Source organism: Papilio xuthus, unplaced genomic scaffold (assembly GCF_000836235.2).
Source record: "Papilio xuthus unplaced genomic scaffold, Pxut_1.1 DF827777.1, whole genome shotgun sequence".
Classification (NCBI taxonomy): domain Eukaryota; kingdom Metazoa; phylum Arthropoda; class Insecta; order Lepidoptera; family Papilionidae; genus Papilio; species Papilio xuthus.
The window spans coordinates 6,638,083-6,654,401 of record NW_013530872.1 but is presented as its reverse complement, the minus strand read 5'-3'; the positions used below and the strand labels follow the sequence as shown (position 1 = coordinate 6,654,401).

At 33.1% G+C, this 16,319-nt stretch overlaps 3 protein-coding genes across 3 annotated transcripts; 1 reads left to right on the top strand and 2 right to left on the bottom strand.

Annotated features, from left to right (window-relative positions):
- Positions 1 to 449: 449 nt before the first annotated feature.
- LOC106116009 (protein phosphatase PTC7 homolog) lies at positions 450 to 7,431 on the bottom strand. The gene is made up of 5 exons (XM_013309709.1): positions 6,958 to 7,431; positions 5,493 to 5,672; positions 4,998 to 5,196; positions 2,157 to 2,440; positions 450 to 811 (listed from the first exon to the last, which is right to left on the bottom strand). The coding sequence occupies exons 1-5, from the start codon at positions 7,184 to 7,186 to the stop codon at positions 762 to 764; spliced, it is 942 nt and encodes a 313-aa protein (XP_013165163.1). The 5' UTR covers positions 7,187 to 7,431; the 3' UTR covers positions 450 to 761.
- Positions 7,432 to 8,088: 657 nt separating this feature from the next.
- On the top strand, positions 8,089 to 11,315 carry AP-2alpha (adaptor protein complex 2, subunit alpha). The gene has a single exon (XM_013309537.1). It carries the CDS (start codon positions 8,314 to 8,316, stop codon positions 11,098 to 11,100), a length of 2,787 nt encoding a protein of 928 aa, XP_013164991.1. The 5' UTR covers positions 8,089 to 8,313; the 3' UTR covers positions 11,101 to 11,315.
- Positions 11,316 to 13,739: 2,424 nt separating this feature from the next.
- On the bottom strand, positions 13,740 to 16,022 carry LOC106115639 (INO80 complex subunit E). Its single transcript, XM_013309080.1, has 6 exons — positions 15,883 to 16,022; positions 15,596 to 15,802; positions 15,217 to 15,401; positions 14,915 to 15,041; positions 13,951 to 14,147; positions 13,740 to 13,870 (listed from the first exon to the last, which is right to left on the bottom strand). Exons 2-6 carry the CDS (start codon positions 15,797 to 15,799, stop codon positions 13,816 to 13,818), a joined length of 768 nt encoding a protein of 255 aa, XP_013164534.1. The 5' UTR covers positions 15,800 to 15,802; positions 15,883 to 16,022; the 3' UTR covers positions 13,740 to 13,815.
- Between the last annotated feature and the right edge of the window lie 297 nt (positions 16,023 to 16,319).

Here is a 16,319-nt window from a genome sequence, read left to right as displayed (position 1 = left end):
ACCAAACTCGTTCGATAATTTTTTAAACGATGGGCAAAAGCAACTGGATATATTTTTTTTAAATCAAATGTTTGTCATAAAGAAATTTATTCTTTTGAATAAAGAATGTTTTGTGAAATTATTATGACCATGTTTACAATATCTATGGATTGTCTATACATATATTAAAGATAGAAATAATTTAAAAACAAATGTATTTAACTATAAAAAAGATTCAAAACTTTTATTGCTATGCAATTTGCTTATTCATCAGACAATTCAGGCATAACAAAGAACATTTAATGATAAAATAAATGAATGCAAAACAATTTTTAATTGACTCCGGTAATTTTTTTTTACTAAATGGGACTGTAATTAAAATACCAGTTTTGTCACACGAAATGCAAATTAATTTTTAAATTGGAAAATATCAGAACAATTATAATTTAAAAATATGTTTGTACCTTTTATTTTTTGGATCAAATAACAAGTGTATTTAAAAAAGAGTTGATTTTTTTTAAAGATAACCTAAAAAATTGTAAAGTGACATTATGATTCAAACACAATCCCGAGTTTCACACAAACGACTAGTGTTAGGCTGACACACCTCGATGACCTCTAATTAACATCAATGTCGTAATTGTATAACATCCTAAAAATTACAACTATATTTTATCATTGAGTAACCAAATATGCAATTTTTTGGTGTCGTTTTATAATTTTACTAATTCTTCGTAAGTGATCTTGTCCGGGCACGAATATCGCGGCATTTCGGGACAATTTCATAGCGCTACGATTGCGAGTAGCACCGTTATGTCGTCGGGTTTTCCTCCTGTAGGCAAGAAAATTTATGTATACTATAGACCTGTAGCCGGTTCAGATATCCTTGTTTGACTGTACATACTAATTATAGATAAAACGTAGGCAAAACATCTGGAATTGCGGATGCCTATAGATAGCGGTCGCTTCGCTATTTCGGCGAATTCAAGTGGCTGCTTGCTCGCTACTTGCGTTTAACTTGGCACGTGGGGCACAACAGTGCTCTCAAGCTTGGTGTGCCAACTCAAACGCCGCCAACTATACTAGCATTTATAAGAAACTTCAAATCTTCCTGTTGTATGTGTTTATTCCCGAGGTCTTATTTTACGCAAGACATCCTAAACTAAGAATATTGTTTAGCATACGTTATAATTACGTAATGCAGTTATCAGCGCATACAACGCAGAAGTTGCTCGAGATTGCATTCCATAACCTTTATAGATCTTATCAGCACATGCAGGCACACGCGACACATATTGAAATAACTAATTATGTCTTCTACCATATATTATCCGCGGTAACAAAATACTGGCAGAATATATAGATAATTTAAGAACTGCATGGTGTATTAAAAATAACGGCTTATATTGATAGTCTGTTAGGACAAGAGAAATTGCAAAATAATTTGTCAATGCCGTAACTAATAAATGTAAAATATTTAATTAAGTCAGGTCGCAATTTACTTGCTTTTTAAGAAATTGAAAAACAACACAGATAAGTAAATAGCACAAGGCTGTTTATGCTTTTGTTTCAGTGTAGGGTTGCCACCTTTTTTAACAAAAAAACGTATGAAACGGTTTAGATAGGAAAAAAAGAGTTTATGCTTTATTGCCTTAAATTTTATTTTACGCATCGCAGTAAAGATTGGAAATATAGTATTTTCACAATTACTGTAAACCATTTTGGCAACCCTATTTCACATTTATAGAAATATAAAAATATTTTAAGTGGCGCATCGAATACGCGTATAAGAAATTAGTAAAAATAGCGGAAGTTTTCTCTCCTTTCCAATATTATTTGTAAAAAGCAACGCATTTTTATCTTCTACTGATAAAATTAATGCTATAATATTCACTTTAACTGTTTTTAGCTTTCATAAAAACGATAGCAAAAAAGACGGATAATTGAACACAGCCTTTGTCCGCGGCTCCGTCCGCGCGAAATTAAATAAAAATTTAAGTTAGTAAGTAGCCTATGTGTTCTTTCAGACTATGTTCTACATCTATGTCATATTTCAGCGATATCCATTAAGCTGTTCTGGAGATATGTAATAACAAACAAACAATCATTCATCCATTTATATAATATTAACATCCGCATTCATAAGTAAACAATTTAGTAGTAAGATTATAACTTACCGATAGCGTCTATTCCATTCTGTCTTGCGCTCTTAGCGAAGGGCGACATATAGCAGCCGTCAAAGGACAGATTGCGGGCCATCCACGCGATGGAGTTGGCGACGGCCTGCAGACGCTGTGCCTCGGTTTCATCACCCGCCGCGCCCGCGCCCGCCGCAGCATGCGCGCGCTTCATCTCAGCCAGCAGTACCGGCTCCGGCACGTTATCGAACACGCCGTCCGTCGCCACCAGGATCACGTCGCCGCACTCCACACGGAACTCTGAGGTCTCCGCTGACTCCGGCCTAAAAATAATTAATACTTATTTTAAGTACTAATTAAAAACAACTAATTATATGACTATGAAAATCTGTGGAAGAAAATGAATCGAATAATGTCTCATTATTGAAATTTAGTCTAACCATTTAGGCTTTAGATAGTCACAAACTTATCCATAAAAAAAAATAATTAGCATCGTGCTATATTCGTTATTGAGACGGCGGTTGATAAAGTAGAATAAGGCCAAGAATAAGTTCTGTAATCCTAGTATAAATTTCATAATGGTCACCATACTCCGACGACCTTGATTTAAAGTGTCAATTAAATGGTGTCAATTCATGCTACCGTTATCTTATTTTGGTTATACATAATGTAAATAACAATAATAAAAGCGTCATGACAGTTTGGGCAAGCACGTGAATATTTAAGAGCTGGCGAATATCCAGAAAGCTAAAAATTCTAATATTAGATCAGTCGTACACAACAAGCCCGGTGGTGGAATGGGCACATGACCGGCGAACTGTGATGCCCAGTCTCATGACTTCCACGCGTCCTGACCACATCAGAAATAATAATTACTGCTACAAAAAATAGTTCCACTCCAGTGAATTTATTTTAAACTTTATTGTGTAAATTAAATGCAACCATTTATTAATATTAATTGATAACTTTTTGTAACACATTATGTTATGCGTTTAATATAAGACTGTTAGAGATGGTTACAGTCGAGGTTTCCTAGTCACTATGTGGTCTGACTACTACTCTCCCATTTTAGGATATTATTCTTCTTCTAGCTTAACTGCGCTTTGTGTGCCTCGGCTTAGTTCAGTAACGTTTTCCATTCCTATTTGCTTTTTTCGCGTCTCGATTTACGCCACCTATCCATCAGACACTGGTCTCCCTCGACTTCGATGGCCTTCGGGATTACTCGCCACAACACAATAATGTACTCTAATTTAAGAATATACCCAGGAAAAAAAACCGTTTCGGATGCATAAAGTTTCCGAGTTAAATGTGTTTTTAAAAAGCTTGTAGATAGTTGCACTTCAAGCATTGCCCTCGTACCCTGATAGTAAAAGAGAACGCTTATTTTTCTTCTAAATGACAGTTGATTGAGATTAAATGGTCACGAAGAGTAAACATTCATTGAGTTAATGTTTGTATACTTTGTTAGTGCTACAATATTATTGTAAACATCAATGGTTATATTTGCTGTACTTTTTCATTTGTATATTCTAATTTATAAATTCCTTGACACATTGCCATGGTGACGTTTGGTCGTTTTATTTATAGGTCACCGAAAAAAAATGGTTTTTATATCAAAAGTTGTTGACAACAGTATTATTCCACTATAAATTTTAAGTATATTTTGATGTCAACAAGAGTATTAAAAGCCTGAAATATTTATTTAATCGAATCGAAATCATCTTTTTTTACCTTTAAAAATACTTTTACGGTTAAAATGCTAATCTTGGTAAAAATGGTATACGTAAAATTAGTAAACTGTCTGCTCTGTCTGGCCAAACACAAAAAGTGCACTACAGCTTGTAACAAGAGCAAGCAACAATCATAAAGGCCATTCCCCTGTCGCCGTATACCAGAACAAATTTAAATAAACGAAATCTTTTTGGTACAATCCAGTAGAATCCAACTGACTTACCAGTTATATCTAGAGTACAATGTTCGAGAATTTTCAACCTTATTTCAAAGTGTTAAAGTCGTTATTACAATGTTAATGTAATACAGATGAGTCTACACCACGTAATGTGACCATGTATTATTTTAACGAGGAACACCTTGAATTTTTTGGATAAACAAACTTTCTTACAATGATATGAGATATTTATACAACATAACAAATATTTTTTTTTCTATTGTAAGTTTATTTTTTTTTTCTTAAATATTCGAGGACACGAAACTGGACTTTTGTTATATTACAAACTTGCTATTTCATAGTGTATAATCCAATTGATATAAAACGTCTTATGAATCTTAGATTATGTTGTTAGTCATACAAGGGGGACTGTCCCGCACCCATGATGACGTATTGTCATACTAGTTACGTAACACCTCTAATGAAAAGACAAATTTGTAGTACAATTGTATTACTTCCGCCACACTTAGGATCATTATAGAATAGCCTTGGATTTGTTTATACTGTTATCAACATGTATTGAAATGACCTTTTGCCTTGTTTCTAATCTGATAATAGCTGTGAATGCTTAAAACACGTCAATTAAGAACTTCAACTGTCTTATCAGTTGTTTACCAAAATGACTTATTCAATTTAGATATTTTTTACACTAATAAAATGCAATTTGTGTTTATTTTTGGCTCAGAAGCACGCCTCATTTAAATGACTAAATATTAGCTCAATAGGATTGCAAAGGGTCAACATTAAAAGAATACTATTATATATAACAGCTAGCAAGCTTGTTGTGATCAGCCTAAAGGACTAAGCAAAATGATGACAATTCAGGTGTCATTTGATTCTTATTCTGCTAAGCATCATAGTCATACAGTCATGTTTTTCTGGAACTGGCTTGGCTAGATAATTTATAAATAATATGTTAATAAACTCACCTATCACTAAGGACATTCCTGTCATGTCCAGGTGGCGGTAAGCTAAGCTGGTAAGGTGTATTAAAGTAGTGCTGCTGTTCATGTGAGCGGTGTACAATCCGACCAGCTCTCACCACCATGTAACCACTGTCACCGATGTTGGCCGCTCGCATTATACTTTCGTTACGGTCTAGGATCATCACACATGCTGTACTACTACCTGCAATAAAACAAAAATGTTATTAACATACATATTCTGGATTTAACACATAATATATCAATTTCAGTCATAACTGAATTTAAGAGTATTGTACTTGTAGTATTTAACAGTATTTATGTATATGATAGTTCCATAGAAACTTCTAGAAGCTACAGCTTTTCCAATTTTAAAGAGAAAGTTTCATTTATATGATACTCTTCATCACAGTGTAATGCAAAGTAAATTTGTGTGAAAGTATTATTATGTGGGTATGTGTATAAAATTAAGTAATGCCATAATAATGTTAAGAAGTTTACCTAAGATTGGTTTCTTATGTTCCAATAGTTCATAATAAGATTTAGCTAAGAGGTCCCCAGGTTCTGACAATTTGAAGTGACCCATTCGAACCAGTCTCTCGCAGGTTCTCATTAAATATGAAGAAAACTCTCCTGGGTCAATGCCATATGCTCGCCAGCCACCAACTCCATCTGCAACTCCTGTACAGAAAAAAGTAGTAACTGCTTAGTACCATATCTGTTGTTGTGGTTAAAAACTTTAGTAAGTCCATATTGGCTTTAAAGCCTAACTGGTGTAGACTATGTATATGGTAAATTCATTGATAAATTTGTTTCTTATGATAAACACATAGGTTACATAGAACATTTGCATAAAACATGATTTTCCTTATAAATTACAATTACTTTGATGCCTAACAACAACACTTAGTTCAGTTAATTGAGTTTCTACTATAGAACGGGAAAGGCATTGTCAACAATAGGTTGATAGACAGTTTTGCTCATGCATAGCTTTTATGACAAATCAGTATCAACCAGTTTTTACCAGACTATTATTGTTACAATGGGTTTTCACTGTTCAAACACTTATACAAAAATATATCATCCCTATTGTTCTCATTAAATAAACTGAGATAATATTTCAATAACCTATTGGTTAGGGGTACAGCCTATCAACCTAAGGTGTGTGGTTCCTAATTCTGCCATCTGACTATCATCACCATATCCTAATTCATAACCACACCAAGCATTTACAAGTTAACCAAATTAGTAAATTAATAAAAATCTACTAATATTTACTTATAAAAAATCACACAAAAATTATATGATCTGAACAGTAACTTTACTTTGAATGTATAAACTTTTGTTATAATATTTCTACAGTAGAAAATTGATCAAGGATAATTAAATAAAATCTTTTTATATAATATTTACATTTTTTCTACATCTTTACCTAAATAATTATCTACATAATATTGACTTATGAATAATAATAATGTCAATAAATGAATCATAAAAGGATAAGTTGATAGAGGGCATTGAGCTTTCCTTTGCCTTAATAAATTAAAAATATAAAGCCATCACAATTAATAAAATAACAATAACAATGATGACAAATATGGTCAAATAACTGATGATCATTCATTAAATAATTTATATTAATAAATATATTTTAACACAAATTGGTTTATTTTAAAGAATGAATTGATATTATATACCGTTTCATCTAGTTTTATTTTACAAAAAATTTATAGCATCAATTATCGTGGTTTTAGCTTTGTCGAATAAATGCCCCTAAACGTGGAATTCAATTCTATTGTTCAAATGTAAACTGTATTTCTATGGCTTTAGAGTTCAAAATCACATTTATATAAAACTAATTGAAGTAAAAGAATAAAATAGTGACAAACAACCTACGTAATAACAAAAAGTTATTGTTTGTTTGTATAAAAACAAAATTATTAACCCTAACATAGTTTTTGCTTACCTATGACATCAGCATTACTAAATTGTGAAGAGAACCATGCGTCGTCTCCGAACTGGCCTTTATGGGTTCTTCCATTAGCAATATCTTTAGGAAAACCACAAACCACTGAAACTAAATACGGATGTTTTTTATTCGAAACGTTTAATTCAGCAGCACTATTGAGACTCGAGAGTCCATTTCTTATAGCACGTGATAACACTCTGCCTGTCCAGAATATGGACTGCATCATTCAATGCTTTTCTGTACTTTGCCTTCTGGCTCCATTCAAGTTAAAAAAATAAATGCAATGATCCCATTCTTATGTAGAGACTACCATAAAAGCACATGTCTAATTTATATTCACTACTAAAATAATTACGAAGTTATACAATCTCAACACTGCACTGCAATTACCATCAATCTACATGAAACATGAATCCTATGAATTGAAATGAGAAATATTAGCGATTTCGTGAATCTTGTGACTTTTAGACTGAATGACTGAATGAATTGGAATGAATGAATGAAAATTAATATGATGGTGGAGTATGGAACGATTGGGAGTGATGAGCAACGTTGCTACAGATGCTATAAAATCATATCAATGTTCGTATGTATCGATATTCATTTTATCGAAAATAATCTTAATTAATGGATATTAAGTTAATTTAAGAAATTGTAGAAATCGTACGTTACGAAATTTGCAACCTCGAAGAAATTATTAATAAATAGCTAGCTCTGTAAGTATTCTTATATCGAGGAAAGTATCAAGTTTTTTACGTTTTATAAGCTAGCGCTTGACCACGATCCACCCCCAAGTTTGCGATTTTTCTAATAGTTGTGTGCAAGATGTGTTGATTAATTATTGACTTGCTTATATCAGAGGTGCCAACTGGTCGATCGCGACTATATAGGATATAAACCTAGCGAGTAACTGAAATAACTGAAAAAAAAATGTGTTATTTTACTTAATTACTAGTAATTTTTAGAAAAATAGCAATTATTTATTTCTAAAATAAAAAAAACACCTTATAAACTTCGTTTCTATAAGTAAAAAAAGCGCAATTATGCTTTTTGAATTTAAGAAATGTTCACTCGGTGCTTGAAGATGTAAAATATTGATCCATAAACAAATGTTCATTCAGTTCAACTCTGACGTTTCAATTTCATAGTCATAGATAATATGGGAAGGCGTTGTAGAAGAAAGCTCAGTATTTGATTCTGAGTTATAATTTTGATTCGGCATCCTTATTATCTTTAATTAATGCCGATTTCCAAACTTTAATATAATCCCTAGATTCAGTTGGTGTTGTGCTATATATCTAACCGGGGCATAAAGAAGGCTTAAAACTGGTGTTCGATAAATCTCTTGGCAATATGCCTGCCGTGAGGGGAGATGGTATGCGAGGGTTAGCTGTCTTTATATCAGATATAAGAAATTGTAAAAGTAAAGAAGCAGAAATAAAAAGGATTAACAAGGAGCTCGCGAACATTAGAAGCAAATTCAAGGGTGACAAAACCCTCGATGGCTACCAGAAGAAAAAGTACGTTTGCAAACTCCTGTTTATTTTTCTCTTGGGGCATGATATAGACTTCGGTCATATGGAGGCAGTCAACTTACTGTCTTCTAATAAATATTCAGAAAAACAGATCGGATACCTTTTTATTTCGGTCTTGGTAAATACTAATAGTGACCTCATTAAACTCATTATCCAGAGCATTAAAAATGATCTCCAATCCCGAAACCCTATTCATGTCAACCTTGCCCTCCAGTGCATTGCTAATATCGGCAGTAAAGACATGGCAGAGGCTTTTGGCACAGAGATTCCTAAGCTTCTTGTGTCTGGTGATACAATGGATGTTGTAAAACAATCAGCTGCTTTGTGTCTGTTGAGGTTGTTCCGCAAGTCACCAGAAATAATTCCAGGAGGTGAGTGGACTTCAAGAATTATTCACTTACTGAATGATCCTCATATGGGTGTTGTCACTGCAGCCACATCCCTTATTGATGCTCTTGTTAAGAAAAATCCAGATGAGTATAAGGGGTGTGTCACTTTAGCGGTGGCTCGTTTAAGTAGGATTGTCACAGCTAGCTACACAGATTTACAAGATTATACCTACTACTTTGTACCAGCTCCATGGTTATCTGTAAAGTTGTTGCGCTTGCTGCAAAATTACAATCCTCCATCTGAAGAGCCAGGTGTGAAGGGACGTCTAACAGAGTGTTTGGAGACAATATTTAATAAAGCCCAAGAGCCACCCAAGTCTAAGAAAGTACAACATTCTAATGCTAAAAATGCTGTACTATTTGAAGCCATCAGTTTGATTATACACAATGATAGTGAAGCTAATCTTCTAGTCCGTGCTTGTAACCAGCTTGGACAATTTCTTAGCAATAGAGAAACCAACTTGAGATACTTAGCTCTTGAATCTATGTGCCATCTTGCTACCTCTGAATTTTCTCATGAAGCTGTCAAAAAGCACCAAGAGGTTGTTATACTGTCAATGAAGATGGAAAAAGATGTCTCTGTTAGACAGCAGGCTGTTGACCTACTCTATGCAATGTGTGATAAAACAAATGCTGAGGAAATTGTTCAGGAGATGTTGGCCTATTTAGAAACTGCTGACTACTCTATTAGAGAAGAAATGGTCTTAAAAGTTGCCATTCTAGCAGAGAAATATGCTACTGATTTCACTTGGTATGTTGATGTAATTTTGAACTTGATCAGGATTGCAGGTGATTATGTCTCAGAAGAGGTGTGGTACAGAGTCATACAAATTGTCATAAATAGAGAAGAGGTGCAGGCGTATGCTGCTAAGACTGTATTTGAAGCATTACAAGCTCCTACATGCCATGAAAATATGGTGAAGGTTGGTGGTTACATTCTTGGTGAATTTGGCAACTTGATTGCTGGTGATACTAAGTCCTCACCACAAGTACAATTTGAATTGCTCCATTCCAAGTATCACTTGTGTTCTGCAGCTACAAGGGCACTACTCTTGTCAACTTATATTAAACTGGTGAATTTATTCCCTGAAATTAAGAACAGAGTACAAGAAGTTTTTAGAGCTGATTCTAATTTGAGATCTGCTGATGTTGAGTTGCAGCAAAGAGCCTCTGAATATCTTCAACTAAGCATAGTTGCTAGCTCTGATGTCTTGGCTACTGTCCTAGAAGAAATGCCCGCTTTCCCTGAGAGGGAATCATCTATTTTGGCAGTTTTGAAAAAGAAAAAGCCTGGCCGCATACCTGACGATGTAAGGGAGTCTAAAAGCCCTCAACCTTCCATAATTCCGGCACCAACAATGAATTCTACAAACAACACAAATAACTCGAGTGCTGATCTCCTCGGTCTATCTACTCCTCCTGGATCTAATTCCACCACTGGCAATGGACTACTCGATGTCCTAGGCGACCTATATACAACACCTAAAATAAGTCCCACCACAGTTCAGCAGAACAACATCAAGAAATTCCTATTTAAAAATAATGGTGTTCTTTTTGAAAATGATCTAATTCAAATAGGGGTCAAGAGTGAATTCAGACAAAACTTGGGAAGAATTGGACTGTTTTATGGCAATAAGACACAGTTCCCTATTCAAAATGTCCATCCTGAATTGCATTGGACAGACCTACATAAACTGAATGTCCAGATGAAGCCAATGGAGCCAGTACTGGAAGCAGGTGCTCAGATTCAGCAGATGCTAACTGCAGAGTGCATTGAAGATTTCACTGATGCCCCTACCATGTCTGTTTCTTTTATTTATAACAATGTACCACAGAAGATAACTATGAAACTCCCACTCACCCTTAACAAGTTTTTCGAACCAACAGAAATGAATGGTGAATCCTTTTTTGCAAGATGGAAGAACTTGGGAGGTGAACAGCAGAGAGCACAAAAAATATTTAAAGCTCAGGGTGCTATTGATTTGGCAGCAACACGCACCAAACTTGCCGGGTTTGGTATGCAGCTTCTTGATGGTATTGACCCTAACCCTGATAACTTTGTATGTGCTGGTATAGTGCACACAAGAATGCAGCAAGTGGGGTGCCTCATGAGATTAGAACCAAATAAACAAGCTCAAATGTTCAGACTCACAGTGAGATCAAGCAAAGAGTCTGCCTCACAAGAGATATGCAATCTGCTGGCAGATCAGTTTTAGTAAGGAGTTTAAGTTATCAAGAAGTTAAATAATATCAGTGTTAAAATGTATAAGGTTTTGTGTTCTATTTTGGAAGTTCTGCAGGATTCATACAGTGTGCTGTAATATTTTGATGAAATTTGTACTGATTCCATTTGAAATCTCTTGTGTATAGTTTTTTTTTTAATTTTTATTAATAGAGTAGTTATAAATATTTTGTAAAAAAAAATAAAAGTTTTATTTTGATTGATATGAGCAATGTACACTGATATAAATAAAAGACAACATTGTATATTTTTTAAGTTTTGTATTAACTGTGGTATAGATTGTCTTCTTATATATTTTTTTACATTTCTTTCATTTAAAAGTAAATTACGTTTTGATTACATAATACTGAAAAGTATCAAAATTTCTGATCTCTTGGATCATAGTGCATTTGGTGGTATAAAATATACCAATTATGAATATTTGTATATAGGTTATCGATGTAATGAATTATAACTTAATCAATTATGTAACGCCAGAATGTTTATATATTTTACAATTATTTAACATACCAAAGTGCATGTTGTAACAATGTATAACATATTAATTGTATACTTTCAAAACATGTGTAAATTGTTTAGTGTCTATTTACTACATGTATTACATATTTATTGCTGATATTTAACCACTTGTAATGTGCTCAAAATGTGAAAAAAAATTCAACATTTTCAAAATTGTTATTGTAGACAATACATTAGATTTTTTTACATATATAAAATGTTATTTCTATTGTGAGAAAGTTTTTATTTAGATTTAATAACTTATTAAAGTTCATAATATATATGGTTAAGTCTTATATTCAGGAAATTAACCAATCACAAAAATATTCTGTAAATTTCCATTTGTTTTTTCAACTATGACGGGTAATATCAAAAAAAATGTATTGTAGTTACTTTTATTTTTGGTATTGTACCAAGATACTAATTTTGAAGCTATACAAATGATACAGCTTTTAACTGTTACGAGATTATTTTTCCTATAATGTTCCTGTTACTTGTTAAACCTTCAAGTAATTTATCTCGGAATTAATGTTTATTATTGTAACAAGTTTAACCATACTTTATGCCTAAAACATTGTACATATGTGAATCCATTCATGTGTGTAATCAGGCATTAGAAATGTACCGTAATTGACTTTTTGGCACACCTAGACATATTCGTTACTAGGCAATTGTCTTTAAATTTTAACAAAAATGTATCGTGTTCATTTTATATAGAAAATGCGCTACAATATTAAAAATGAAGTGAAAAATATGTGATAAAAACATATTTGTTATATTATCGTGAATTATATTTCATTCCATATCTATTATAAGGCTTGAGGTTATGCTTTATCTTCCATAACTCATAGGAATAAGCAAATCATTATGAATTCTATAGATACGTACTTGTGTTTTATATAGGAATCTCATATAGACAATTTGTTTAAAGCAGGCATTAAATTTATATACATAGTTTAGATATAGTTTAACTTGCATTGAACATTTAATGTTATGTCGGTAGAGTGCTGAAGCTTATCTTGCATGGTAGATCATAATAAGAGATTAGAATCAACAAAGTAATATTAATTGTTTAAAAATATTTATCACGTTTAAAAAAAATCTGTACAATGTTATGTGTGTATTATGGGAAAATAGTGAAACAGAAAAAGCTTAACTTAAACAATTTGATGTAGTTGTGCAGTTGACTGTACATTGAAGTTTTGGCGTGTTCTTTGATAGATGTTTATTCCTTGCGCTTGTATTGTACCTAATCAATTATCGTCGTAAATAAATATTTAACCGAAGCAATTGAAATGATCTTTTATTTATAAATGTTTCTATTGACGCACATTTAGAGAATAGAAAAATATATATGACTGCCTTTGTTAAGCGAGGGATATAACAGGATATCCAAGTCCGATAAGAATTTGTGATTCATAAGAGCATGTCGAAATTACAAAGGAAATGGTATTGATATGTTGCAAAAGTTAAAGGGAGGGGTGAGGTGGAATGGCGAATTATGAGGATGTTACCCCCAACTCCCAAGGGCCATGCCAACTTTTCAACTAAATCTGGATTTAAAATAAAAAAATCCTCATTATGAAAGTGCAAATAAACAGTGAAAACTTAAATTAAAAGTCGAATATTTTTCGGTAATTATTTTTATAGTAAATTTGGGACCTTTAGATAGAGTAAAAAAAGTAATCTAGGTGCGAGACAGTGCATCAGCCAACGCGAGTAGTGCCGAACTCTTCTCGAAGCGCTCCATATTTTTTACTGAGTATGACCATTTCAGGCGCTATCTATTGGATTGGTAATTTAATACCATTGTTGAACACATTGCGGCTTGATATTTAGGGCATGTTTTATCGTAATTGTTATATTAAAATGTACACTAAAAAAACAATCGAACCAGGATAAGTCAGTCCCCCGGTCCCGACAGACGACCTCTATAAGCGAAATACTCTGATGAGAGAAACCTCTATAAATGAGAAAAAACTCACAGTCCCGAGAACTCCCTCTTATCCTAGTTCGATTGAGTTTGAATAAAAGTAGGTGGGGTGTACCTGAATGAAGTAACCACAATATATCATATGTTTTTTTTATTTGAAACACATTTTTTTGCAAATATAAAAATAATGCGGACAATATTCTTAATAATATTAAAGTATTTTAATTTCCTTATACTAAGTGATTGTAAGCGTAATAGTTAATCAAACCATTCTTCCACATTTGGTGAATTTTCCAACACATCATTTGACTCACTGTAACAATTTAAAACATTATTATAAATGGAACACATTTACTGTAATAAAATTATGGTATTCATTTTTTTTATACAAACCTGTCAAGTGATGGATCATTACTAAACATCTCTGTAGGTACAGTAGGGGGTGCACGCTCCGGCAGTAGCTCCAAGTAAGACTGACGCGACTGCAGATGTCGTTCTACTTCCTCCGGTGTCATGTGACCATCACTCGTAGACAGCCCAAACCCTAGAGCCGGCGAGGCTTTCGACAACATTGACGCATTCCCTTGCTGCTAAAAAGACAAGCACAAAATGTATATAACGTTTTATTTAAGGAACAACACAATAAAAAAAACTACACATTTAAAAACGATGTACTACAATAAATAAACAAAATATTGAAATAAAAAAGGGTGTACCATTGCATTTTTTAAATTTACATACAGGATTACGGTTACAGATATAGTGGATTATAACATGTAAGGTAGGACTAGTTTTAATTGGAGCACTGCTTATGCCCAGGACCACAGTTGCAAAAAATGCAAAAGAAAAACAAAATGCCATACAATGCAAAAGTAATGAAAGCTTGCAAGCCCACTGGTAAAATTATAAATATAAACCATAAATTCTTTAAGCGAATTTTATGACATACATGAAAAGTGGTGACTGGTTGCAAGCCCTAGTCCACACCCTTTAGACATCTCTTCCAACACCGTCGGGAAGAGAGTGCTGTTATTTGAACTGTATCTTGTTAAAGTAAAGCAGTTGTAAGTTTCTAAAATGCATCTAATTATGTAATAGATACTTGAGGTTATACATCTGTTAATAAATCTCTGTTAACTATGTCTACTTCATTGTAACTACACATTCTCAAAACTGGCAAGAAAATCAAATCCAAGTGAGTCCTCTTCTTCAAAATCAAAAGTGTTTTTAGAACTTGGATGTGCTAAAAATTGTTTTATATCATTTCTCATTGTTCTTACAATTATTTATGTATTATGTAGATATATTACATAGCATATTGTAAAGATGGTGGATTCATAACTTAGTTATCCCTTACTGAAAGACTAGTGTTTGGAGGTTTTTTTTGTACAGCTGCTCTTTTCCTTTTCATTGCATTAGCATTTTTATTTAGAGCAGATGGTGTGGATATAACTTGCTGGGCTGCGGTTGCTTCTAGTTTTTTTCTGAAATAATATATTTTAAATTTGAACATCCTCCCGACATTGCTGTGACAATTATTGATCTATTAAAAAAGCTGAAGAAACCACATCTTGTTCCAAAAAGGTGATTTTGAAATAAAATTTGTTGCATGTATTTGCAGATTTGTAAACAGACCAAAGCATCAGATTTTTTAATTACCTTTTTGCAGCATCCAGATTATTGTAAGAACCATCATCTGATGACTCTGTGTCATCACTCTCTGATGTAGTGCTGTCATGTTTTTCATACTGCAGTAATCTGTCCAAAAGATAGCTTCTGTCCCGAGAAACTCTTAGAAGTCTCTTTTGGCTACTGCGCAAGGCATCTTGAAAGCATTCATTTTCCTGAAATTTAATACAATAATAAGGTAATAGGTTTTTTTGGAAAAATTCAACATTAAAATGAAAAATTTCTTAAGTGTTACAACTACTATGAGTTAATTTTACAGTGTGATGAATTGGCTACCTATAATGAACAGACAGGATGTACAGTAAGAAGATATTCCCTTTCCCTTAAATAATACATGTAAGTTTCTTACATAGATAAGGTACTTTAATTTCTTTTTAAGTTTAAGATATTGCGCTTCATAATTTGGTTCCTGCTCAGAATCGCTACTGCTGTCACTGGAGTAATCTTTCATTTGTTCCCGGGATCGTGACGTCTCCACAGTGCTGCTGCTGACGCTTGCAGCCTCGTTTGCTTGCATATTCGCTATAGAGCGACAATACCACCCGTCCAACATCTTCTGTTAGGAACAAAGTATTTGTGGAGATTACTTAAATACAATATTATACAATAATCTAATTAAAGTAAATCGTGCAATACCTTGGGATAGTTTTCGGACGCCAGTATTATTGCTAATGGGCACAAGTTAAGCAAAAAAAAATATTTACTTAAATGATATTTTCAAATAAGATAATTTTGCAACAAAAATAAGTGAAATTCTACTTTGCTTACTGTTTGTCTATGGTATTATTTTGTCAAAAAGTAAAAAATAAACAAAAACTCCTCAAACACGCTGACTCGAAAGTATTTTACTGATTTTGAAAATTAGCCAAAACAAACTTCGCCATATGCATTTTAATATTCATATTTTTGTTTCTGCTCTTTCAACAGAAGGAAATCTCGAAGAGTTACTAGTATATGTATGAATAAAAATCATAGCCATAACTGGCCATAACATTCTTTGATGAACTTTTAAACGTTTACGTGTTTCCGTAAAATATTTGCGTAAAATGAAACGTCATTGATTTTCCAGTGTT

Excerpts from the sequence above, each read along its gene's own strand:
- LOC106116009 (XM_013309709.1), bottom strand. The coding sequence starts at position 7,186 with ATGATGCAGTCCATATTCTGGACAGGCAGAGTGTTATCACGTGCTATA. Across the intron at positions 5,197-5,492 it reads ACATAAGAAACCAATCTTAG|GTAGTAGTACAGCATGTGTG; the intron begins GTAAACTTCTTA and ends GTTTTATTGCAG. Across the intron at positions 812-2,156 it reads GAATGGAATAGACGCTATCG|GAGGAAAACCCGACGACATA; the intron begins GTAAGTTATAAT and ends TCTTGCCTACAG.
- AP-2alpha (XM_013309537.1), top strand. The coding sequence starts at position 8,314 with ATGCCTGCCGTGAGGGGAGATGGTATGCGAGGGTTAGCTGTCTTTATA.
- LOC106115639 (XM_013309080.1), bottom strand. The coding sequence starts at position 15,799 with ATGTTGGACGGGTGGTATTGTCGCTCTATAGCGAATATGCAAGCAAAC. Across the intron at positions 15,042-15,216 it reads AATCTGGATGCTGCAAAAAG|AAAAAAACTAGAAGCAACCG; the intron begins GTAATTAAAAAA and ends ATATTATTTCAG. Across the intron at positions 14,148-14,914 it reads CTCCAAACACTAGTCTTTCA|CAGCAAGGGAATGCGTCAAT; the intron begins GTAAGGGATAAC and ends TTGTCTTTTTAG.